This window comes from Excalfactoria chinensis, chromosome 3, assembly GCF_039878825.1.
Source record: "Excalfactoria chinensis isolate bCotChi1 chromosome 3, bCotChi1.hap2, whole genome shotgun sequence".
Taxonomy (NCBI): domain Eukaryota; kingdom Metazoa; phylum Chordata; class Aves; order Galliformes; family Phasianidae; genus Excalfactoria; species Excalfactoria chinensis.
Window position 1 is genome coordinate 58,659,764 of NC_092827.1, and position 19,195 is coordinate 58,678,958.

The 19,195-nt window shown below is 37.2% G+C and overlaps 1 protein-coding gene across 16 annotated transcripts in view; it reads left to right on the top strand.

Moving 5' to 3' along the window:
• The window catches only part of SYNE1 (spectrin repeat containing nuclear envelope protein 1), a 282,607-nt gene that overhangs the window by 130,661 nt on the left and 132,751 nt on the right, over positions 1–19,195 (top strand). For all 16 annotated transcript variants that reach the window (XM_072332285.1, XM_072332289.1, XM_072332288.1 and 13 more), the window contains 12 exons: positions 2,042–2,206; positions 3,569–3,925; positions 7,953–8,089; positions 8,956–9,133; positions 10,964–11,146; positions 12,684–12,827; positions 13,163–13,318; positions 14,564–14,728; positions 15,289–15,461; positions 16,292–16,445; positions 16,580–16,723; positions 17,672–17,836. In XM_072332285.1, coding sequence (XP_072188386.1) covers positions 2,042–2,206; positions 3,569–3,925; positions 7,953–8,089; positions 8,956–9,133; positions 10,964–11,146; positions 12,684–12,827; positions 13,163–13,318; positions 14,564–14,728; positions 15,289–15,461; positions 16,292–16,445; positions 16,580–16,723; positions 17,672–17,836 — 2,121 coding nt within the window. The remainder of the gene's footprint in view (positions 1–2,041; positions 2,207–3,568; positions 3,926–7,952; positions 8,090–8,955; positions 9,134–10,963; positions 11,147–12,683; positions 12,828–13,162; positions 13,319–14,563; positions 14,729–15,288; positions 15,462–16,291; positions 16,446–16,579; positions 16,724–17,671; positions 17,837–19,195) is intronic.

Sequence of the window (19,195 nt, forward strand, 5' to 3'; positions counted from 1 at the left end):
GTAGACTACATCTACCGCTCTCCCCCCGTCCACCCAGCTAGTGACATCTTCATAAAAGGCCACCAGGTTGGTGCATAAAGATGGTGCATAAATTCTGCATAAAGAACTTGCACTTGAAATCTAAGGGATTATTTTTCATGCTTTAATTTGTAAATGGAACTGTTACAAGAAGAGCATGTAAGGGGCAGGATTCATTTGTTTGAAGTGAAGAAAGCTGAGAGAGAAATGCAGCCATGGGTTATAATGAAGGTAATGGTTAACAGGAATACAGAAATGTTAGTCACCAAATCTGACTGTTTCAAAGGGTGTTTATAAAACCTAATAGACTTATTTTGTTTTTAAAGTAAGTGATACTCTTTAAAGTAGAGATAAGCAAACTTCCATAATCTGCTGGTATGTATTATTATCAAGAAATGGGCAAAGCAACTGAAAACATATTTATAAACATGCACTGAAGAAAAGGAGTAGGTATGAACATTCTTATGTTCTTAATCTAGTTAATTGTAAATGCCAAGGAAGTATAAGGGGAGGTTCCCACATATGTTTGCAAGGTTTGTATGTTACCCATAAATATCAATGGGGAGAGCATTTGGCTGGATAAATCAGTAGTCAAGACCAGCAGAGCACTTTTCATGTGCTCAGTATGTGGTGCAGGTACCTCTACTTAGCCCACATCAGAAGACGTACTATGTCTCTTTCTGCCAATCTGAGGCTGTGCTGTGTTTCTGGTGGCTGTATGTCCTCTGTTTTGTGGAGAACGGGGACTGTGAACTGCTGTACACTCATCATCTGTGTGGCAGTAGTGTCCCACAGCAGCATAGGGCCACCAGGCTGAGAAAAGAATTGGTGCCACAGAGAGAGGATGGGACAAGACTGGCCTGATGATGTGCCAGGCAAAGCTGCTGCTCCCTTCTCCACTTCCTGTAATAGCAGGACTTATTGACAAGTTCACAGTCTTTTCTTTGAGAGAGAACAATACAGACTGAAACTGGTAGAAAACAGTGCCTCCAGAGGAGACCCGCTCAAATTGCTCTTTCCCACTATGCTCTCACTCTACTGGTCTTATATTTTGGTGCAAATTAAGTAAGTAAGGTGCATGTTTGCCTACCATGAGGATCTTTTACTGCCTTAAGATTATGTTTATTTTTTTAGGTCAGGCACATGGGGACACTGTCTTACATGCTTGTTGCATCAAAAGCATAAAGATGTGAAAACTTTGAGGATTAACTTTAGGCCACAGTTGTTTAGTTGTTAACCATCAAGGAAACATTCCAAGAAATTACAATCATTATTTTCAGGAGAAACAGCAAAGCTTAATGATCTAATTAATTTTGAAAATAATTATTTGAATGTTGAGTTATTCAAAATTAAAAGTTAATTCTGTTTAATTCATAAGTGTTTGAAATGAGTTTAAGGATACTTAGGTCTAGATCTATGTACCCACTTAGGATTGAAAGCCACTGAAAACTATTTGATTAGCTCAGTTCACCTTTGGATACTTTTGACAAATATTCCTGTGAGTTAATTCTTATGAATTTAATAACAAATCAACATAGTCAGACTCAAGGCCAGTCTAGACCAGAACAGTATTTTATCTGATTATAATAAGGTAAACTGTCCACACTTTAAGGTTACGTTAAAATACTGATGTGAAACCATGCTATCATTGTATGTTTGTGACAGGGAAAGAGTCCTCTAAGGGTACAAGAGAAATGACCTGCGGATGGCCACTGTTTCTTCTGATCTGGTGGCTAAAACGGAACTTGGTACCTTAAACACGTGCTGCACTTTCAAACAGCAGAACTCCTCGTTTGTGACCCTCATATGGGAGGACTCTGTGACTCTGTTTAATGTTTATGGAGACTTGCTTCTAAATAAGAGCTGTGTTTCTGCCAGCATTCCTGCCTAGACAAACATAAACTAGACCTTGTTCTGCTGTATCACAGTGTAGACCAGCTTTCTATACCATTAAAGTCTAGACAGAAGCCAGAAAGTGTTTAAGTACATTAATGATTTTGGTTTTTTTCCTCCTAAACAATAGGAGAAAATGAAGAAAGTGGAAGATATTGTGAAGGATCATTTGCTATATCTCGATGCAGTGCATGAATTCACAGACTGGCTCCATTCTGCAAAGGAAGAGCTGCACCGCTGGTCAGATGCAACTGGAGATACACCAGTGATACAGAAAAAGTTGGCCAAAATAAATGTAAGAAATGTTAGCTATCATGATTTCATCTGTGATTCAGAATCTATAATCCAGAGAATTAAAACTGTGCAATTTCGTTCTTTGTTTATTTGAAGTGGAGATTACATTTCAGTGAGCTGGAAACACACTTTCTAAGCTATGTGTTACTGCCTCCCTTCCTTAACTTTACTAGGCTAAGGTAGTAAAAGCACAGTCAGAACTGAGTTAGCCAACTCATGCATGGAAACAATTTTCAAGAGTGGAAGCCCAATGGCATCACAGAAGATTGTGACTTTACTGATTGAGCACTGCCCTGTCCTCACCCTTAAAACTGCTGTCTAAGTACAGCTGCTGAATCAAAGTGAGAAAGAACCTTTTGTGATTTGCATGAATTGGAGATGCATGAAATAGTGCAAGGATCATTCTCCTTAAACACATTTGAGGTGTATGGATTGCCTCTCTATATGTACTCTCCTTACCTTGGCATCTCAGTGTGTCTGTACATTCCTAGGCATTTGATAAATCAGCAAGCTGTGCACTTCTGAATGTAGCATTCAAGCAGGAATTATGCTTTGCTCATTCCTGCTGTTTACATTATGCTAGCAGTGTTTTAGCCTGCTCCTAAACAAGAGTGGGTCACTGAGCAGACTAGAGGAGGCTTCAGGACAGCCAGATCAACTTCAGACACACCTTCTGCTTACTCTTGCATACTTTCTAGCCTCCTTTGTGCTCAGACTCCCTATGTATAATATGAGAAAGGGAGAAGACAGTAGTTCCTAGTTCATAACACTAACAAGAAAATAAAGAAGATTACTTTAGCACATAGTGACTGGGATAATACTTGTACTTTCCAACTTTTAAAGCTGAAAACTACCAAATTCTCCTGTAGCTTGTGTAAGGATGAAACAGTCTGCTGTAGAAAGAATTCGGGAAGAAACAACCAAAAGCACAAAGCCACATGTGCAACCAATTATGGCACATCACAGCTCACGAGTAGACTGCTGAATGCTTTTTCTGAGCAGCACAGCTTTGTTCTTAAAACTGACACGAACAGCTCTGTGCCAGTGATTCTTGTGTAAAACATCACAAAACGGTTATTTTCTGCATCGTAACCTAAGCAGTATTTTTCAGTATCTAAGCCACAGTTTTTCCTCCCCTAAGCTTATGGAGCTTTCAGAACCTCTCTGCAATCAGCATACGGCACGTTCCCACTCCTAACTGCGCTTCAGTCTCGTGCCGCTCCGCACGCAGCATGGCTGTTCCCGAAGCGGTACCGCTGGATCCGCAGCTCGGAGCAGCTCGCGGCCTGCACCGCGGCTGCACCACGCGTGGCGGGCCCCCTTCCCAGCTGTGTCCTGTTACCATGGCGATGTTGCTTTGCAGGAGCTGGTAGACTCTCGCCAGATCGGCGCGGGCCGCCTCGGCCGAGTGGAGACGCTAGCTCCTGCGGCGAAGCGCAGCACGAGTGCCGGCGGGTGCCAGCTCCTTGCTGCTGAGATGCAGGCCCTGCAGTTGGACTGGAAGCAGTGGGAAGAAAGCGCTTTTCAGAGCCAGCGCAGCCTGCGGGACGTGCTGAGCCAGATGGCCGTGTCGGAGCAGGAGTTCGCCGCGCAAGTTGCACGGCTGGAGGAGGCCGTGCAGCGGTTCGGCGGGCTGCTGGCTGCCTGGTCGCAGAGCCTGGCTCCCCTCGACAGCCGTCACACCGACAGCGAGATCGTGGAGAGCTGGCGCAAGGAGAAAGTAAGTTCGCTTCTCTTTTCCAAGCGGTTTTTGGGTTGTAAATGTACAGTGATTGAGGACTGGCAACTTCTGCCCGGTGGCGCAGTCAAAGAATGGGAAAAATAGCAAATAATGTGATGCATTTGTGAAAATCTCTGTAAAAAATTCCATCTTGCCAAGCTTTTCTATAGCTGTATTCAAAGCAATCAGTGTTTACAGAAGACGTTTATTTGGCCTCTGCTGTACAAGGCTTAGCAAGTGTTGCCCGGAGTGCAGACGTTAACAGTTGGGCTTAGCTGCAGGAAAATGAAAGAACTATCATACTGCCTCCAAACTTCTCAGGCTGCTCAACACTGCAAGCAGAGTCTGCAGTTGGGAAAATGTGAGGCATTTCCTACATGCTGAGCAGCAGCAGGAGTGATTTCTTTCTTACTTACAGTTTGTCACACGTGTGTTGAGTTTATACATTCCATTTTTTGAACTATCCTTTACATTGTGCATGTTAAGATCTTGTCCTGTATTTGAAGTCGTATTGGAAACTCGTATACTTGCTGACTGCTTTGCTGTGGAATGTAGTGGAATTCAGAGAAACAAGAGGCACTTCCTGTTTATTTTACTCTTCTTGGGAATATTTCACATGTATATATATCACACACACATGTATATATGTGTATATATATGTGTCATATATGTATTCACAATAATCATGATACTTAGTTGCGTGTATCTAGATTCATAGAATCACAGCTGTAAGATACACAGTACCTTATCCTTCCCTTCCTGTGTTAAAACAAAATGCCTTCAGTGAAAGTTACAGTAGTCCTTCAGTTTCTGAACCAAGAAGATGGGTCCTATTATGAATGTAAAACAGCATTGCAGCATTCTCTTTCCATTGTCTCACAGCAATTCTGTTGTCATGTAAACCAAGGCCACAAGTTAAAAATGCATTTCCTAATTCTTCGAATCAGCAGGCTCACTCTGTTATTCTGTACTCAAGCCCTGTTCCTTTTAGATATATGCAACATAACAGCACCAGATCTGGAATTTGAAATTCAGCAAATTATTTTGATAATCGTTGGATTTGAAGTTAAATCCAAGTCACTGGAACAGTGCTATCAGTGATTCAGTGTCTCTGTATAGACATAGGCCATAATTAAAATGCACTATTTTTCATGCAGATCTTCCTATTTGTCAATAAATTATGCCTAGGTTTATATGTCATCAAAATAATCTTTTAAAAGTTATTGTGGTGAGTTAGTTGAAACCAAAAGATTTCATTGAAAATGAATGATATTCACCCCTGTGATGCTCTTAGGATGTTTCTTAGTTAGAACGACATAAAAAAAACCACCCCCACTAGTAGGATCTTGGTATGGTGATTCCTGCCCTACACATTCCCTGGCATCCTGTGTTTAAGTCACAGACACTCTGTTGTCTTTACTAATGCCTCCTAATTCCTATGTGTAGTCTACAGTTGTAAGACAAAATGAAACCTCTCGGTTTGCTGTGTTGTTTTTTTGTTTGTTTGTTTGTTTGTTTTTCCTTAAACATCATTGTTATTACATAATTACTTAATTCAAATGCTATTTTCGATGGTTTTGAACTGGCAGTGTGATTATTTCAAGTTTCTTTTAATTATCGTTGAACAGATTTGTTCATATGTGAGTGACTCAGAGCAGATGAAGTTCATAATATTAACATTAGTGATATGTAACTTAGAAGAGTCCTCATAATCTGTTGTAGCAAAATAGTTTCTCATACCCACAAGGAAACGCAAAAGTTTGTACATATAATACACCTGATATGTCTGTAGGGTTAATTTTGTAGTGCTTCCATAATCTTTAAATGTAAACAAATTTCAGTATCATTAATGCAATGAAGCTCTGAGCTGGCACATACTCATAACTTTATTTTTCTCAAAATTTATTGTTTTTAGTTTCTTTTTCCTGGCATTTCAGGTACCATAAAAATGAAATATCATATTTGCTCAGAAGTACACACAATAGATCTTAAAAACATCAGTTCATGATTCAGAAGCCCTTCTTATGAATAGAGATATAAAACAAGCATGAAATGTATCTAGTGGGCAGCAAACACATCAGCTGAATCCTTGAATTTTTACATTTGTTTTTTTATACTGCTGATGTTCCTAAAGTGTTTTCACTATTGATTTGTGTATGTGGTTATCTGTTTATTGCAGAGTTAATTAATTCTTTACAGTGAAAAATACTCTTTGTGGAAAATGATATTACAAATTTCAGAGTTAAAATTGTTTTCAAAACCTTTGCTATATTTTTACATATTTAATTTGTGTTTTTCCTAAGCATTCAATTTTGTTCTGATAGATGATCACATACCACTTTGTATATTTTCAGTCATGCTTTTGTACAGATTCAGAAACACAAATGATAGGCTTCCTTGCCCCACTTCCTTTGTCTCCTTGCTAATCCATCTTCATTTTCTTGTGATCGGTTTCTTACAACTGTACATGTTTCTTCCAGATTGAACCTCTGATTTAGCCAAAGTGTCAAACTGATACTTGCATGCCAAATGCTCTGGCTTGACTGCACTGCAGAATTTTTGTTGCAGTGAGTGTAACTGGCTAGAAGATGGTTATTTTTTTCATCCCTGTTAGTTTAAGAATTCCCTAATAATTTCTTTTGTAATGAGAGAAGGAGGCAAGTCTACACTGCTAGTTATGCTGGAGTAACTGGCAGGGTTCCACAGTGGAGATCACATAATCACAGAATGTCAGGGGTTGGAAGGGACCTCAAAAGATCATGTAGTCCAATCCCCCTGTCAGAGCAGGAACACCTAGATCAGGTCACACAGGAACACAGCCAGGTGGGTTTGAATGTCTCCAGAGACGGAGAACCCACAGCCTCTCTGGGATGGTTCTGAGCCTGTTCCAGTGTTCTGTCATCCTCACTGTAAAGAAGTTTTTCTCTTATTTATGTGGAACCTCCTGTGTTCGAGCTTGCACCCTTTGTCCCTTGTGTCCTATCATTGGATGTTACTGAGAAGAGCCTGGCTCCATCCTCATGACGCTTGCTTTAGAAACTTTGTGAAATTTTCTGTGTAAATTAAATTTTTTTGGGGACAGATCAAAATAGTTTTATTGAGCATACTAAACTCAAGCTGGGCTTGCAACCTCAAAGCCCAATGGTGTCCTGGGCTCCATCAGAAGAGTGGCCAGCAGAGTGAGAGAGGTGATTGTCTCCCTCTGTTCTGCCCTCGTGAGGCCCCACCTGGAGTACTGTGTCCAGGTCTGAGGCTCTCAACACAGGAAAGATGTGAGGGTGCAGAGGAGGACCATGAAGATGATCCAAGGACTGGAGCATCTCCCCTATGAAGACAGGCTAAAGGAACTGGTCTTGATCAGCCTGGAGAAGAGAAGGCTGTGGGGAGACCTCACTGTGGCCTTCCAGTATTTAATAGGAGTTTATAAACATGATAGAAATCAACTTTTTATATGATTAGATGGTGAAGACTAAGGGGAATGGTTTTAAAGTAAAGGAGTGAAGATTTAGGTTAGATGTCAGATGACTGAAAGAGTGGTGAGGTGCTGGAACAGGTTAACCAGAGAGGCTGTGGGTGTCCTGTATCCACAAGTATGTAAGGCCAGGTTGGACGGATCCCTGAGCAATTTGATCTAGTACTTGATCTACCTGCCTGTGGGAGTTGGAACAAAATGATACTTGAGGTTCCTTCTAATCCAAGCCATTTTATGATCCTATGATATGACCTTCCATTCCTTAGTTGCATGTAATTTCATGTACACGCAGCTAGTTGACAATACCATATCTCATTTATTAAGACAAAAAGCATGTCTTGGACTTTTCAATCAAAACTTTCTGAGCTAAGAAAGCTGAAGAAATTTAGCCTCTGGAAGCCCATAATTTCAAATAAACCTCTGAGCTCCTGTGTTTTCAATTGCTAAAATACTATCAAAAGTGGATACACATGAAATGTAAATGAAATTGAATATGAACTTTGATTGATTTTTTAATTTATTGATAAATATTGTTCACTTCTTTTGTTTTAACAGGAGACATCGGATGCTCTGATAAAGTCTGAACACATGATAGATGAGATCAAGACTCAGTTAAATGATCTTTGTAGATTTTCTAGAGATTTGAGCACCCATTCTTCAAAAGTTTCTGGGTTGATTAAGGAGTATAACAGGTATACTTTCATCTTGTTTATAGGTACTCAGTCCCCTATGTGTTTGCATACAAGCTCCGTTTTAGGGAACCATTAATTGGAATTTTAAAATTTGAAACAGAAGCAGACAGTGATTAGAAACATTTTTTCAATAGTGGTGTCAATAGAGAGTTTAAAAAGTAACACTTTATCTTTTTTATTAAAGGCAGGGTATGCTGCCAAACTGAGCTTAAGCCAGCACCTGATCTATCGTAGGAGGAATCCTTGTAAGAAACTGAGATACATGATTATAGTCCATTTGCCAGGAAAAGGAACAAGTTGTAACAGCTATTTATTTATTTATTTATGTAATTTTGTTCTTTATTTTACTCCTGTTTTACCCAAAATCAGGGGAGCAAATGTTTGTTTTCTTACTTTCTCTCATGTCACTGTAGCTGTTGACATCTGTAATTCAGACACATGACACATTCTGTCTCTTGCAGGGGTTGTAGTTTTTGGCTTCTGTAACTGCAGAAGGGCATGATGACCTAAGTTTATCCTTTCTAATGTTACAAATTTAACTATGTCATTGAAGTTCGAATTGTAATTGCTGTATTTCCATGTCCTGTGCCTAGATAGGAAAAGACTTGCAGAAACGGTACTTAGGAGAACTGAATCACCCTAGAAATGCTTTTCTATCATATCTGTGAAACCCAAGTTACATGCTTCACTTTTAAGGAAATTGAAACTTCTAATGGATTTCCTGGTGTCTCAGTTAAGTTCTTACAGTTGGTGGGAGGAGTCCAGGTTAACCTTCAGAGAACTAAACAATAGCATTGTCACCTAACAGAGTCCTGTCTTTCTTCCCTCCCTTTTTCTCTTCTTCTTCCCTGTTGTGATAAATCCAGCCTCTGCCTGCAAGCTTCAAAGGGATGTCAGAGTAAAGAGCAGATCTTGCAGCAAAGGTTTCGAACAAGTTTCAGGGATTTCCAGCAGTGGCTGGTCAATGCAAAAGTTAGCACAGCCAAATGCTTCGATGTACCTCAGGACATCAGTGAAGCTTCAGCAAGTCTACAGAAAATACAGGTAAATTTATAGCCATAAATTATTCAATTAAGGGAGGTGCAAACTATTTCAAATATGTTACAGTGTTGAAAAAAAAGTGTGTTTTGAAGATATGAATGTAATGTATAATTGAAGGGGCACCAGAAGTGGGACTTAGTACCTGAAATTAGTTTAAAGTTACATAAATATTTTTCCTCAAATATGATAACAGACCCTTATAAAGTAAGAACAAGTTAAAAATGTATAAAGTGTAAACAGGTATTCAAAAAGTCTATTTTTCACAGAAAGATAAAACAAGCTAATATGTAAAAAGGAATGCCAATTAAAATTTTATTTTATTAAAGCAAAGAAATTATTCTATGAGTAAAATATAACCTTAAGTAAAAATAACAAAGTTAGAATTACATAATGAGAATATTAAAACTTCAGATAGACAGCACAATATGAGAAATGCATGTCAGTTTCACAGAAGATACCAAGACCCAATTCACTTCCTCCTGCTCCTGGTAAATTTACTTTCCTTTGCTTAAATGGTTTATTTACAAAGGTCAACAATACCATATTAAAGTAGCATTTTTTTTCTACTTCAAATCGAGAATTTTTTCCCAAGTAAATATGAAGGGTTAAAAAAGTCAGCAGATTTTGACCATTAGTAAAAGAGTTCTTAGCAAAAACATTTAACAACATTGGTCAGGTTTTTATTGCTGCAGCTTCTTAGTTTCACAAGGACTTAGATTGTCCTCCTTATTTGTGAATGCTACTGTAGATGGAAATGGACTTTTTTGACATGCATTAATTATGTAAGACTTTCAAATAAATGTCAATTTTAATTTTGTTAAAAGTTATTATTTTGTCTGTTAGCACAGCTGACATCATTAAGTCACTAGGCAGTCACATCTTTGATTTTAATAAAGAGCTTGAGCAAAGTATTTCAAAGCTTACAGATACCTTGCATTCACTTCTTGGACCTCTAGTGAAGCACAGTCAGAATCTTTTTTTTTTTTTTTTTTTTTTTTTTCATTATTATTATTTTTAGTCAAGCTCTTTACATACAACATGAAGGTAACCTGATGATTATGAATGTTAAACTATTTTTCTATCGTGTAAGCATGATAATGGTTTAAAGTAGCTTCATGTTTGAAACTGCTAAATTCATTTGAATCCTAAATGCTCACAAAATCTTAAAAAAAAAAAAAAAATTACAAGTTATAAGAATATTATTCCAGCACACTGGAATTTTAAAATGTCATTATTTCCTTACATATGTAATTCTGTAACACAGATTTCTATATAGTTCCTGTACACCAAGATTGTACAAAAACTTTGAACCAGGCAAAGTAAAATAAGGATATAGAGGATAAATCATGCAGTTTAGATGTTGCTAAAGTTTTAAGCCTTAACCAACACCCCTACACATTGATTGGATGGCCAGTGTGGCTGTCTCCAGTGTGCAAAGCAGTGTGTTCCCCTGCTTTCCTGAAATGAATGCCATACTATGTTCTGTACTGTGAATGCTTGGAGAAGCGTAATGCCCATTTGAAAGACCAGTATTGTCTCATAAAGTTCAGATTAGATAGATAATTCTAGAATCAGTATATACATAATTTAGGCACATGGCACTTCTGGATTAAGTAGCTATTATCCCTATAATATGCATGATTATCCCTCATATATATGAATAATATTGAAATATAATATACTGAAATATGAATGAACAAATTAACATGCAGAAACAGTAAACTCCTATTTCTGTTAATTTTTCTGGAAGCTTGCCATTGGCCTTTACTCGGATGCAAAGCTTACAAAAAGAACCTTTACAGAATACAAACATGTTTTTTTAATTGTTTTTAGGAATTCTTATCAGAAAGTGAGAATGGACAGCAGAAATTAAACTTGGTAGCATCCAAAGGAGAACTGCTGTGCTCTATTTTGACAAAGGAGAAGGCTAAAGTTATCTTGGACAAATGCGCTATGGCTAAGGAAGACTGGAAAAATTTTATCAGCACCCTCCATCAGAAGGAATCTGCACTGGAGGTATTGAACAATGTCTAAGTTTCCTCTTTGCTTTTTGTTTCACACCACACATACTTAATAGATATCCTTACAGATTTCTCGTATTAGCAGTAGGTGTTTATGATGCAACATAATTAATAGTTACTTTCAAGAGGCCTCATTTATCCATTTCCATTTTACTCATGTTTACTTATATCTTTCCCACATGAACCTACTTTAATTGGGATGTTTCATGTGGCAGGGTGTTGTTAAGAATAACTGAGAGCAGCAAAGACAGCAATGGCTGAAATTACTATAAACCTTAGAAAGGTATTGAATTACTAGAACACATTAAAATACATTTTCTTTTTAAAAAACTTGTAACCCTGAATTCTGACACCAGTGCTGATTGAAGCTCCAGTGCAGTAAGTAAACATCATCACTTTTACTGCAAACTGATGAAATGTAAATGATTTGAATAACTTTATAAACAAATGCCAGTGCCCTTCTCTGCTCAGAATTCACAATTCAGCCAGCACATATTTGCATATAAGGTGAATGTCTTTACAGTGTTATCTCTTTTAACTTTATAGGTTTTACAGACAAAAAGTCTTAGCTGAAATTCCTTGCATTTTGTAGAATTAAAGTTCTGAGACCTTCCTGTTTCAGAACAGTAATGTCTAGTCAGCTGAGAAAAAAATATATATAAGTAGACTTTGTATGATGTAATAAAGGTTTTGGTTTTTTTTTCCAAAGAAAATTCTTGGGTAGGAGAAGGTAACTTTCTCATCTCAGGGTAGCCACTGGAAGGAAGATTTCCTTAGGTGTTAATCTTTTTGAGCACTAGTCTCATAGGACTAGTCTTACAGAATGATGTTAAAATTATAAAGTTATAGCTAAAAAGAAAACAAAGTCAGTCTGAAAACATATAAATAAAATAACCAGGACATAGAAACTGTCCTGTTTGGGTTTCTATTCCATATGCATGTTTTTTTTTCAGGTGTTCATTTTAATTATGCAGAATAACCCTATAAGAAAATGATGCAGGCACTAAGGGAATGCCTACATTAATATTGGATGAAAATATTATCAGAAATGAGCCTCAGGATAAGGTTAAGCTTAGTCAAACAACCCCTAGGAATAATGGCAGCCCTTTAAAAGTGGGTTAGTATGAATGACTCCAGGCAGCTATAAGATAACTTACTTCCCAAAGTATCCTTGCTTTACACACTCGTAGTTGTGTGAGATAGACTTTTGTTCAGTCAAAGCTAATAAAGTCAAAGCTTTGCAAAGCTTTCAGTTTGGACAAAACTTGTCTCAGGTACTTCTCAACTGTATAAACATCCTACTTAGTTACATTTTTTTGTATCTTAAGGAGATACTCTCTCAAACCTTTCTTTCAGTATCTCTGTGGTGTGAAGAACAGAGCCAGCATCCTTTTATTTTGAACAGCCATGGTAGTATTTAGCTGCAATAGTGTATTTTTTTTGTGTACGTGATCCGTGGGTTGTGCATTAAAATTATATTCAATGTAGTGAGAATGTTGATAAATTTGTGTGTGCCTCGTATGCATTCTTAGAGCCTAAAGATCCAGATGAAGGACTTTGAAGCAACTGCTGAGCCTCTGACAGAATGGCTTAGCACAACAGAAAAGATGGTACAAGGGAGTAGCAGTCGCCTCCATGACCTTCCTTCCAAGAGGAGAGAACAGCAAAAGTTGCAGGTGATTTCTTAACTTTTTAAACAAGCCAGCCTTTCATTGCCCGTTCTGCTGGCCTCATTGATGCCTTAGAAGCGCTTGATCATTCTGTCATTCTTCATCTCTCTCTCCAAAGAAGATGAGTACAATTTTCAAGAATTGCTTTTGATGGTCCTGTTTTGTCAGTGTTTGCATCTCTGAATTTCTTAGGACACACTGCTTTATTGCTATAAATATATGGTGTGCTTTTCTCAGTACTCTTGCTGTTTGTTATTTCTATTTTTCATGGGTGATCCAAACTTCTTTTTTGTCTGCTTCCTTGCACTCACTTGTAATATTTATGTGCCTATGCTTTACAGTCTGTCCTTGAGGAAATAAGCTGCCACGAGCATCAGCTCAACAGGCTAAAAGAGAAAGCTCAGCAGCTGTTGGAAGAGCAAGCTGTCAGCAAAAGCTTTATGCGCAGAGTGTCTCAATTGTCTTCACAATACCTTACTCTAAGCAATCTGACAAAGGTAAAGCACTCAGTGTATGTGCTTTTAAGCTATTCCTTTGATGTGCGTGGGGAAAGACTGAAATATGAAACGCTGTGATTGTCTTGTATCCCTGCTCTGTGGTATGTCTGAGCAATGATCTTTTGCGCTGGCTTTAAATAATGAGTTACAAAGGCCTATATAATTCCTCGGGCCGACAATAAAATGTAATTGTGTTTGTTTTTGTTTTTTTTTCTTACAAATATGTAATTAAAAAACACAGCCTGGTTGTCAATGATTTTCCCCTGGTGATTTTCATTTTCATTTTTTCAGTAACTAATGACATTTTAGTTTTGCAGTAAGTGGCACCTGGAGAAGCATTTTTTTATACTTCAGAGGAGTTGTTTGCATTGTATTTTTTTTAAAACTTAGAGTTTGGCCTTCAGCGTTGTTTTAAAATTATTACCCATGAGTCTGCTTTTGAAGGTTCAGTAAGAAACATAGGTCATCCTCTAAAGCATAAGGCTAGGACAGTTAGTTTAACCTGTTTTGCTGAGTTGTACTCAGCAAGACACTTCAGCATTAGTTATTCTAACTACCTCTATTGTTTTATCAGGTTAGGTCTACATGTCAGAACTGTCATTTTTCATACAGTGTCAGTATGAAGAAGGCATTGAATTAGGCTTGTGGTTACTACAGTAATAAGGATTATTCTTAAGGTGTTATGGGATAACAATTCAATTAACAAAGTGTTTGTTTGGGTAATTGCAGAATTGTTTTCATTTTTAATTTTTATCTTTTCTCTGTAAGTAAAATTATAAAGCATCTCTAGATCTGTTTGACTTAGAAGCATGAAAGGGAAAGACACGTGAGTTTCTAGTGTGGGTTAATGTGGACAGAACTTGTTGGAAATGTTAAGGTGAGGATGGAGTCTAAGGCAGAAGATGCGTGTGCTCCAATCAGTGAGGGAAATCCTGGAGTTCCTTAGATAGCCATGGAGACAAATCCCTCTCTAACTTTCTTAGCCTATTTTGATACCTTGACTTTATGTCAATAGGTTGGAACTCTTCTTCTGGTTCTGCAAACCAGTGGGAGTTACTGAGGAAAAAAAAAGTCTTATTATTTCAGTACCAATAACGTAATGTTTCTGCAGTGGCATAGCTTCATATGCTTATATCTGTGTTATATAGGTTTCACAATTTAGTTACCTTCAAGTCTTTGAATGGGTATGAGGATATAAATAATCCTTTGAAGGCCTACTGATTCTGATTGCTGTATGAATTGTAGGAGAAGGTGTCCAAAATGGATAGGGTTGTAGCAGAGCACCAGCAGTTCTCTCACGGTTTCAAGGACCTACAAGACTGGGTGGCTGATGCAATTCACATGCTGGAGTCCTACTGTCATCCCACCGCTGATAAAAATGTTCTGGACAGTCGGATGTTAAAGCTGGAGGTATGTAAGCAGTTGTAGCATCTATTGATATAACTGTGCAGAAAATGATGAAGAAAAGTGCTCAGAAAGCAAAACTTTGATGTCCATGTTTTGACTGTGGCTCAAAATTTGAGACAAACCCTCCAAAACGGAGGGATGTCACAAAAAGAGTGTTGTTCCTTGTTTTGGGTTTATGCTTTCGGACTTTTCATGATTTTACACATTCCAAGCTAAGAGCTAGCACTTGAACAATTGATATTGCTTCTATGTTATAAAATTTGTTTTACAGGCAGATCTCAGATCCCAGTATTGTAGAAAGATCCTTTGTTTCTGTAGAGGAGTGTTTTCATCACATCTTTTTTTTCTTTTTCTTTTTCTTTTCTTTCCCTTTTTTTTTTTTTTTTTTTTTTTCCCCTCTATGAGTGAATCTTACAATTTTCCCTCTAAATGACATTCTTTTCTGAATGTCTCCTCTATACTTTGTCTGATGCACTGGAAGTACCTGCATAGATTTTGTATCTAGGTATCATATTCATGTCCACTTAATGATAAAATTAGAACAAAATCTACTCACTTTTTAGGGACTGCTAACAGTGAAACAAGAAAAGGAAATCCAAATGAAAATAATTCTGACAAGAGGAGAGTCTGTTCTGCAGAATACTTCTCTGGAGGGAGCACAAGTGATTGAACAGCAGTTGCATACACTGAAGGACAGTTGGGCTTCTCTTCTGTCTGCATGTATCCAGTGCAAGAGGTAAAAAGGGCATGAGGTGCATAGTGATGCATTGTCAAATGTTCTTAAAAGTTCACACACGGTTTTTAATTTCAAGAGTCAAATTAATGAAAATAACTGCATGTGCCTAATATTGCAAATCTGGAAGCCTTAAATGACCTATTACAATTAAATAGAAAAAGGAGAGACAAGAGTGAGGAGCTAAACTTTGTTAACATGGGCAATATTCTTTTAAAAGTGGATTCTGTATTCATAAACAGTCTACAAATTTTATTTTGAATTGCACAGAATGCATTAATTTTTTCTTAAGAGTAATGGTTGTTCTGTCAGCGTACAGTCTGGTTTTTCACTTGTTAAAATGCACAGAAGATATTTTACTTAGTGTCCAATAGTGATCATTAAGGAAGAAATGCTGAAAGTGATAAAGAAAATAAAAAAAAATAAATGCAGACTTCTATAGTGGAGAATGACTAGTTGGAAATATTTTAATTTAAAACAATCTGATTAAACATTGTAATGCAACTACAGAAAATTTCTGATTTTCCTGTTCCATTTTATTCACTAAACTTAGCACATATCACTTGGCTACATCACTTAATGGATCTCCTCAATATTCTCAGTTTGAAAACTTCAGTTCTATTTATCATCCAGTCAGTCCTCCTAATTAAATCCTGTAGGATTTTAACGTAGCAAAGATGCTTTTACGCATCTCTGTTTAGCCTATGATACTTGTATTATGTATTATGTCCATAATAACTATGTATAACAATATCTCAATATTTAACTAGCATGAGAACATCCACTATAAAAAAAAAAAAAAAAAAAAAAAAAAGTGTATTTTTAAATTACAGTCAACTGGAAGGAGCTCTTTCCAAATGGACAAGTTACCAGGATGATGTTCGCCAGTTTACCAGCTGGATGGATAAAGTAGAAGCAAGTATGAGTTCTTCTGAAAGGCAATATGCTGAACTGAGGGAAAAATCAGCTGCCCTCAGCAAAGCAAAGGTATGTTTGCTTTACAGTGAATCAGCAACAAAAACATACCAGCAGCAGAAAAGGCTGACTAACTGCAAGATTAATCTGTAGTTCATTTTAATGCTGATCATTCTTAAATGCATCATTCTCCTTTGATTTTGCAGCTTCTCAGTGAAGAAGTGTTGAGTCACAGCAGTCTGCTGGAGACAATTGAAATAAAAGGCAGTGGAATGGCTGAGCATTATGTCACTCAGCTTGAACTCCAGGAACTTCAGGAGCGCTATAAGTTGCTCAAAGACAGAACAAGGGTACGGTTTTTCCAGTTTTCCCACTTATTTTGGTTTGTTTTTATTTTTGGTTGATTGGTTGGTTGGTTGTGTGTTGTTTTTTGAAAACTAGGAAGCAGAGAAGGTTTTTTTAATTGACCACCTTTTTTTTTTTGTTTGTTTGTTTGTTTTGTTTTTTTACAGTTTAAGAGTTTGGAGGAAGCTATAATTTAGTGTATGTTTATACCACTGAGCTTCAGATCTTTTCAGAAAGGTTCTGAAGATCTGAAAAATTCCTCAGGTTAATAGTTTGAAGAATTATCTGTCAAAAGTCTAATTGACTTAGTTTAAATGTGATTTTACTCATTGTGACTGAAAAGTTGGAAGCATATCTGGATACTTGTAGTTTGCATAAGTAATAATAATAAAAGTTTTGCGATAAATGGAGTTAGACAATCAAGTAAACCAAAAATTTTTGACTATTCAAGAATCTTACTGCTAAATACAAACATTATTACCAAGTAAACTGACTGTAATGCCAAAAGATTCAAAAGCGGTTGGACTTGATGATCCTTTGGGTCCTTTCCTACCTGGAAAAGATGAGAGCACAGACAGATAAAGCAAAGATTTATCTATTTGTCCATTTAAGAGATCAGAAAAGAATTCTATGCTCTTGTTGACAACCTCAGTAAAGTAAACTTAAATCAGTATAAAAATTAAGCATTTCTTATTTTCATACATTGAGTGATCACAGACTGAATGTCACAAATCACAAGCGTAGATAACAAATCTTTAACAATATGTACCCTCACATTTGATCTCTCTTTCCTTGTTTTTGTTCAATCCATCCTCAGAATCCAGACACACATGAATTTTAGGAAAACTCAGTATAAGATAAAAACTGTTCACCTTGATGTCATTACTGGATTTATGTTTCTCGGTTTGATGATATACTAAGATATAGATCTGTAAATATTTTTTTACAAACAGGAGGCAGTAAAAAAAGCAGAAGAACTGCTAAGCTTACATCAGGGGTATCAAAGAAATTTGAAGGTATTTGAAACATGGCTGGAAGAGGAACAGGAAAAACTTAGCTGCTTATCACACCTTGAAGGTGATGCCCAGAAACATGAGGCGACACTTCGAGACCTACAGGTACAGTGTGTGTGACATTGTAACTAAAACAATAATGGAATAATATTACCCGGAACAAAAATTTCCAGTTTTTGTTTGTTTGTTTGTTTCTTGTTGTTGTTTTTTTACCTGAGAGCAGCTTGAGAGCACATTATATCTAAGCAACTTTTGCTTAAAAGTAGATCCAGTAAAGTCTTCTTTTCAAGTACTGAATTTATTTTAGATGTTGGTCTGCACTGAGGACACTACCTTGTCTTTTACCTCCATTTCATAGCATATCAAAAGTATTATTTTCATGTAGTTTCCATCTTTTGTTGCTTACAGTCCTATATATATATATATATATAATACTTATATATACTCATATGTGTGTGTGTGTATATATATATATATATATATAATACTTACTTGCCTACTTCAGGCATTTCTGGTCATCTAGATTGCCTCAGATGGCGTCAACAGTTTATGGGCTGGTTCAGCCTGGTTCCGTGACTAATGGGGTGCAGAGACCCACGGACCCACACTGCAGGAAAGGAGAAAATGGGGAAAGGGTAGGGAGATCGGCCTAAAAGCAAACCATATCTTGTAGCTTCTTCTCATCCAAATACCTCTTGTACACTGCCAGGGATGGCAACTCCACCACTTCCCTCGGCAGCCATTCCAGTGCCTTTCCACTCTCTGAGAGAAAAAGCTTTTCCTTATGTCTTATCTAAACCTCCTCAAAAAGTGTCTGAAGAGAAAGGTTAATTTACTAAATATGATATTGAAATGCAAGATAACAAAATATAATACAATATAATATAAATTGAAGCTAATAAATCAAATAAAATGAGAGTGTGTCCAAAAACTGAAGAAAGGCCTTACACTAGCGCTGAAGGTGAGATAGCTAGGAAGCACCCACAGTGCAGAGATGAGCAGAAAGTATGAGGGGACTTCTCGTGAGTGACGAGCAGTTTTATATTTCCATCTGAACGGAAAATGGAAACAGAAATGCAAACAGTCCTTTGGGAAATATAGTTCTCTTCTGAGAACCAGGTAATTGGAAAATAGACAATCCATGGAACTGAAGCATTAACTCTTCAACTCCCAGTGTTATGATGATTATCACATTAAGATGATGTTATGATTTGGAATACTTATAACAAAATCAGAAAATCATGGCACATAGTGGGGTGGAAAATCTGTCACTGTATCTCCTGGGTGATAGGGAAGAGTAAACTGGAAGTACTGCAGTAGTCTCCCAGTTATGATCTTAAGATTAAAAATATTTTCATACCTGTTACTAAATTAGGGAAAGGCCTGCTCTTTAGCTTCTGAGATTAAAAATAAAATGTATTGTTTTATTCAGGACATTGAGAAGACCTCTGTGGGATCAGGGCC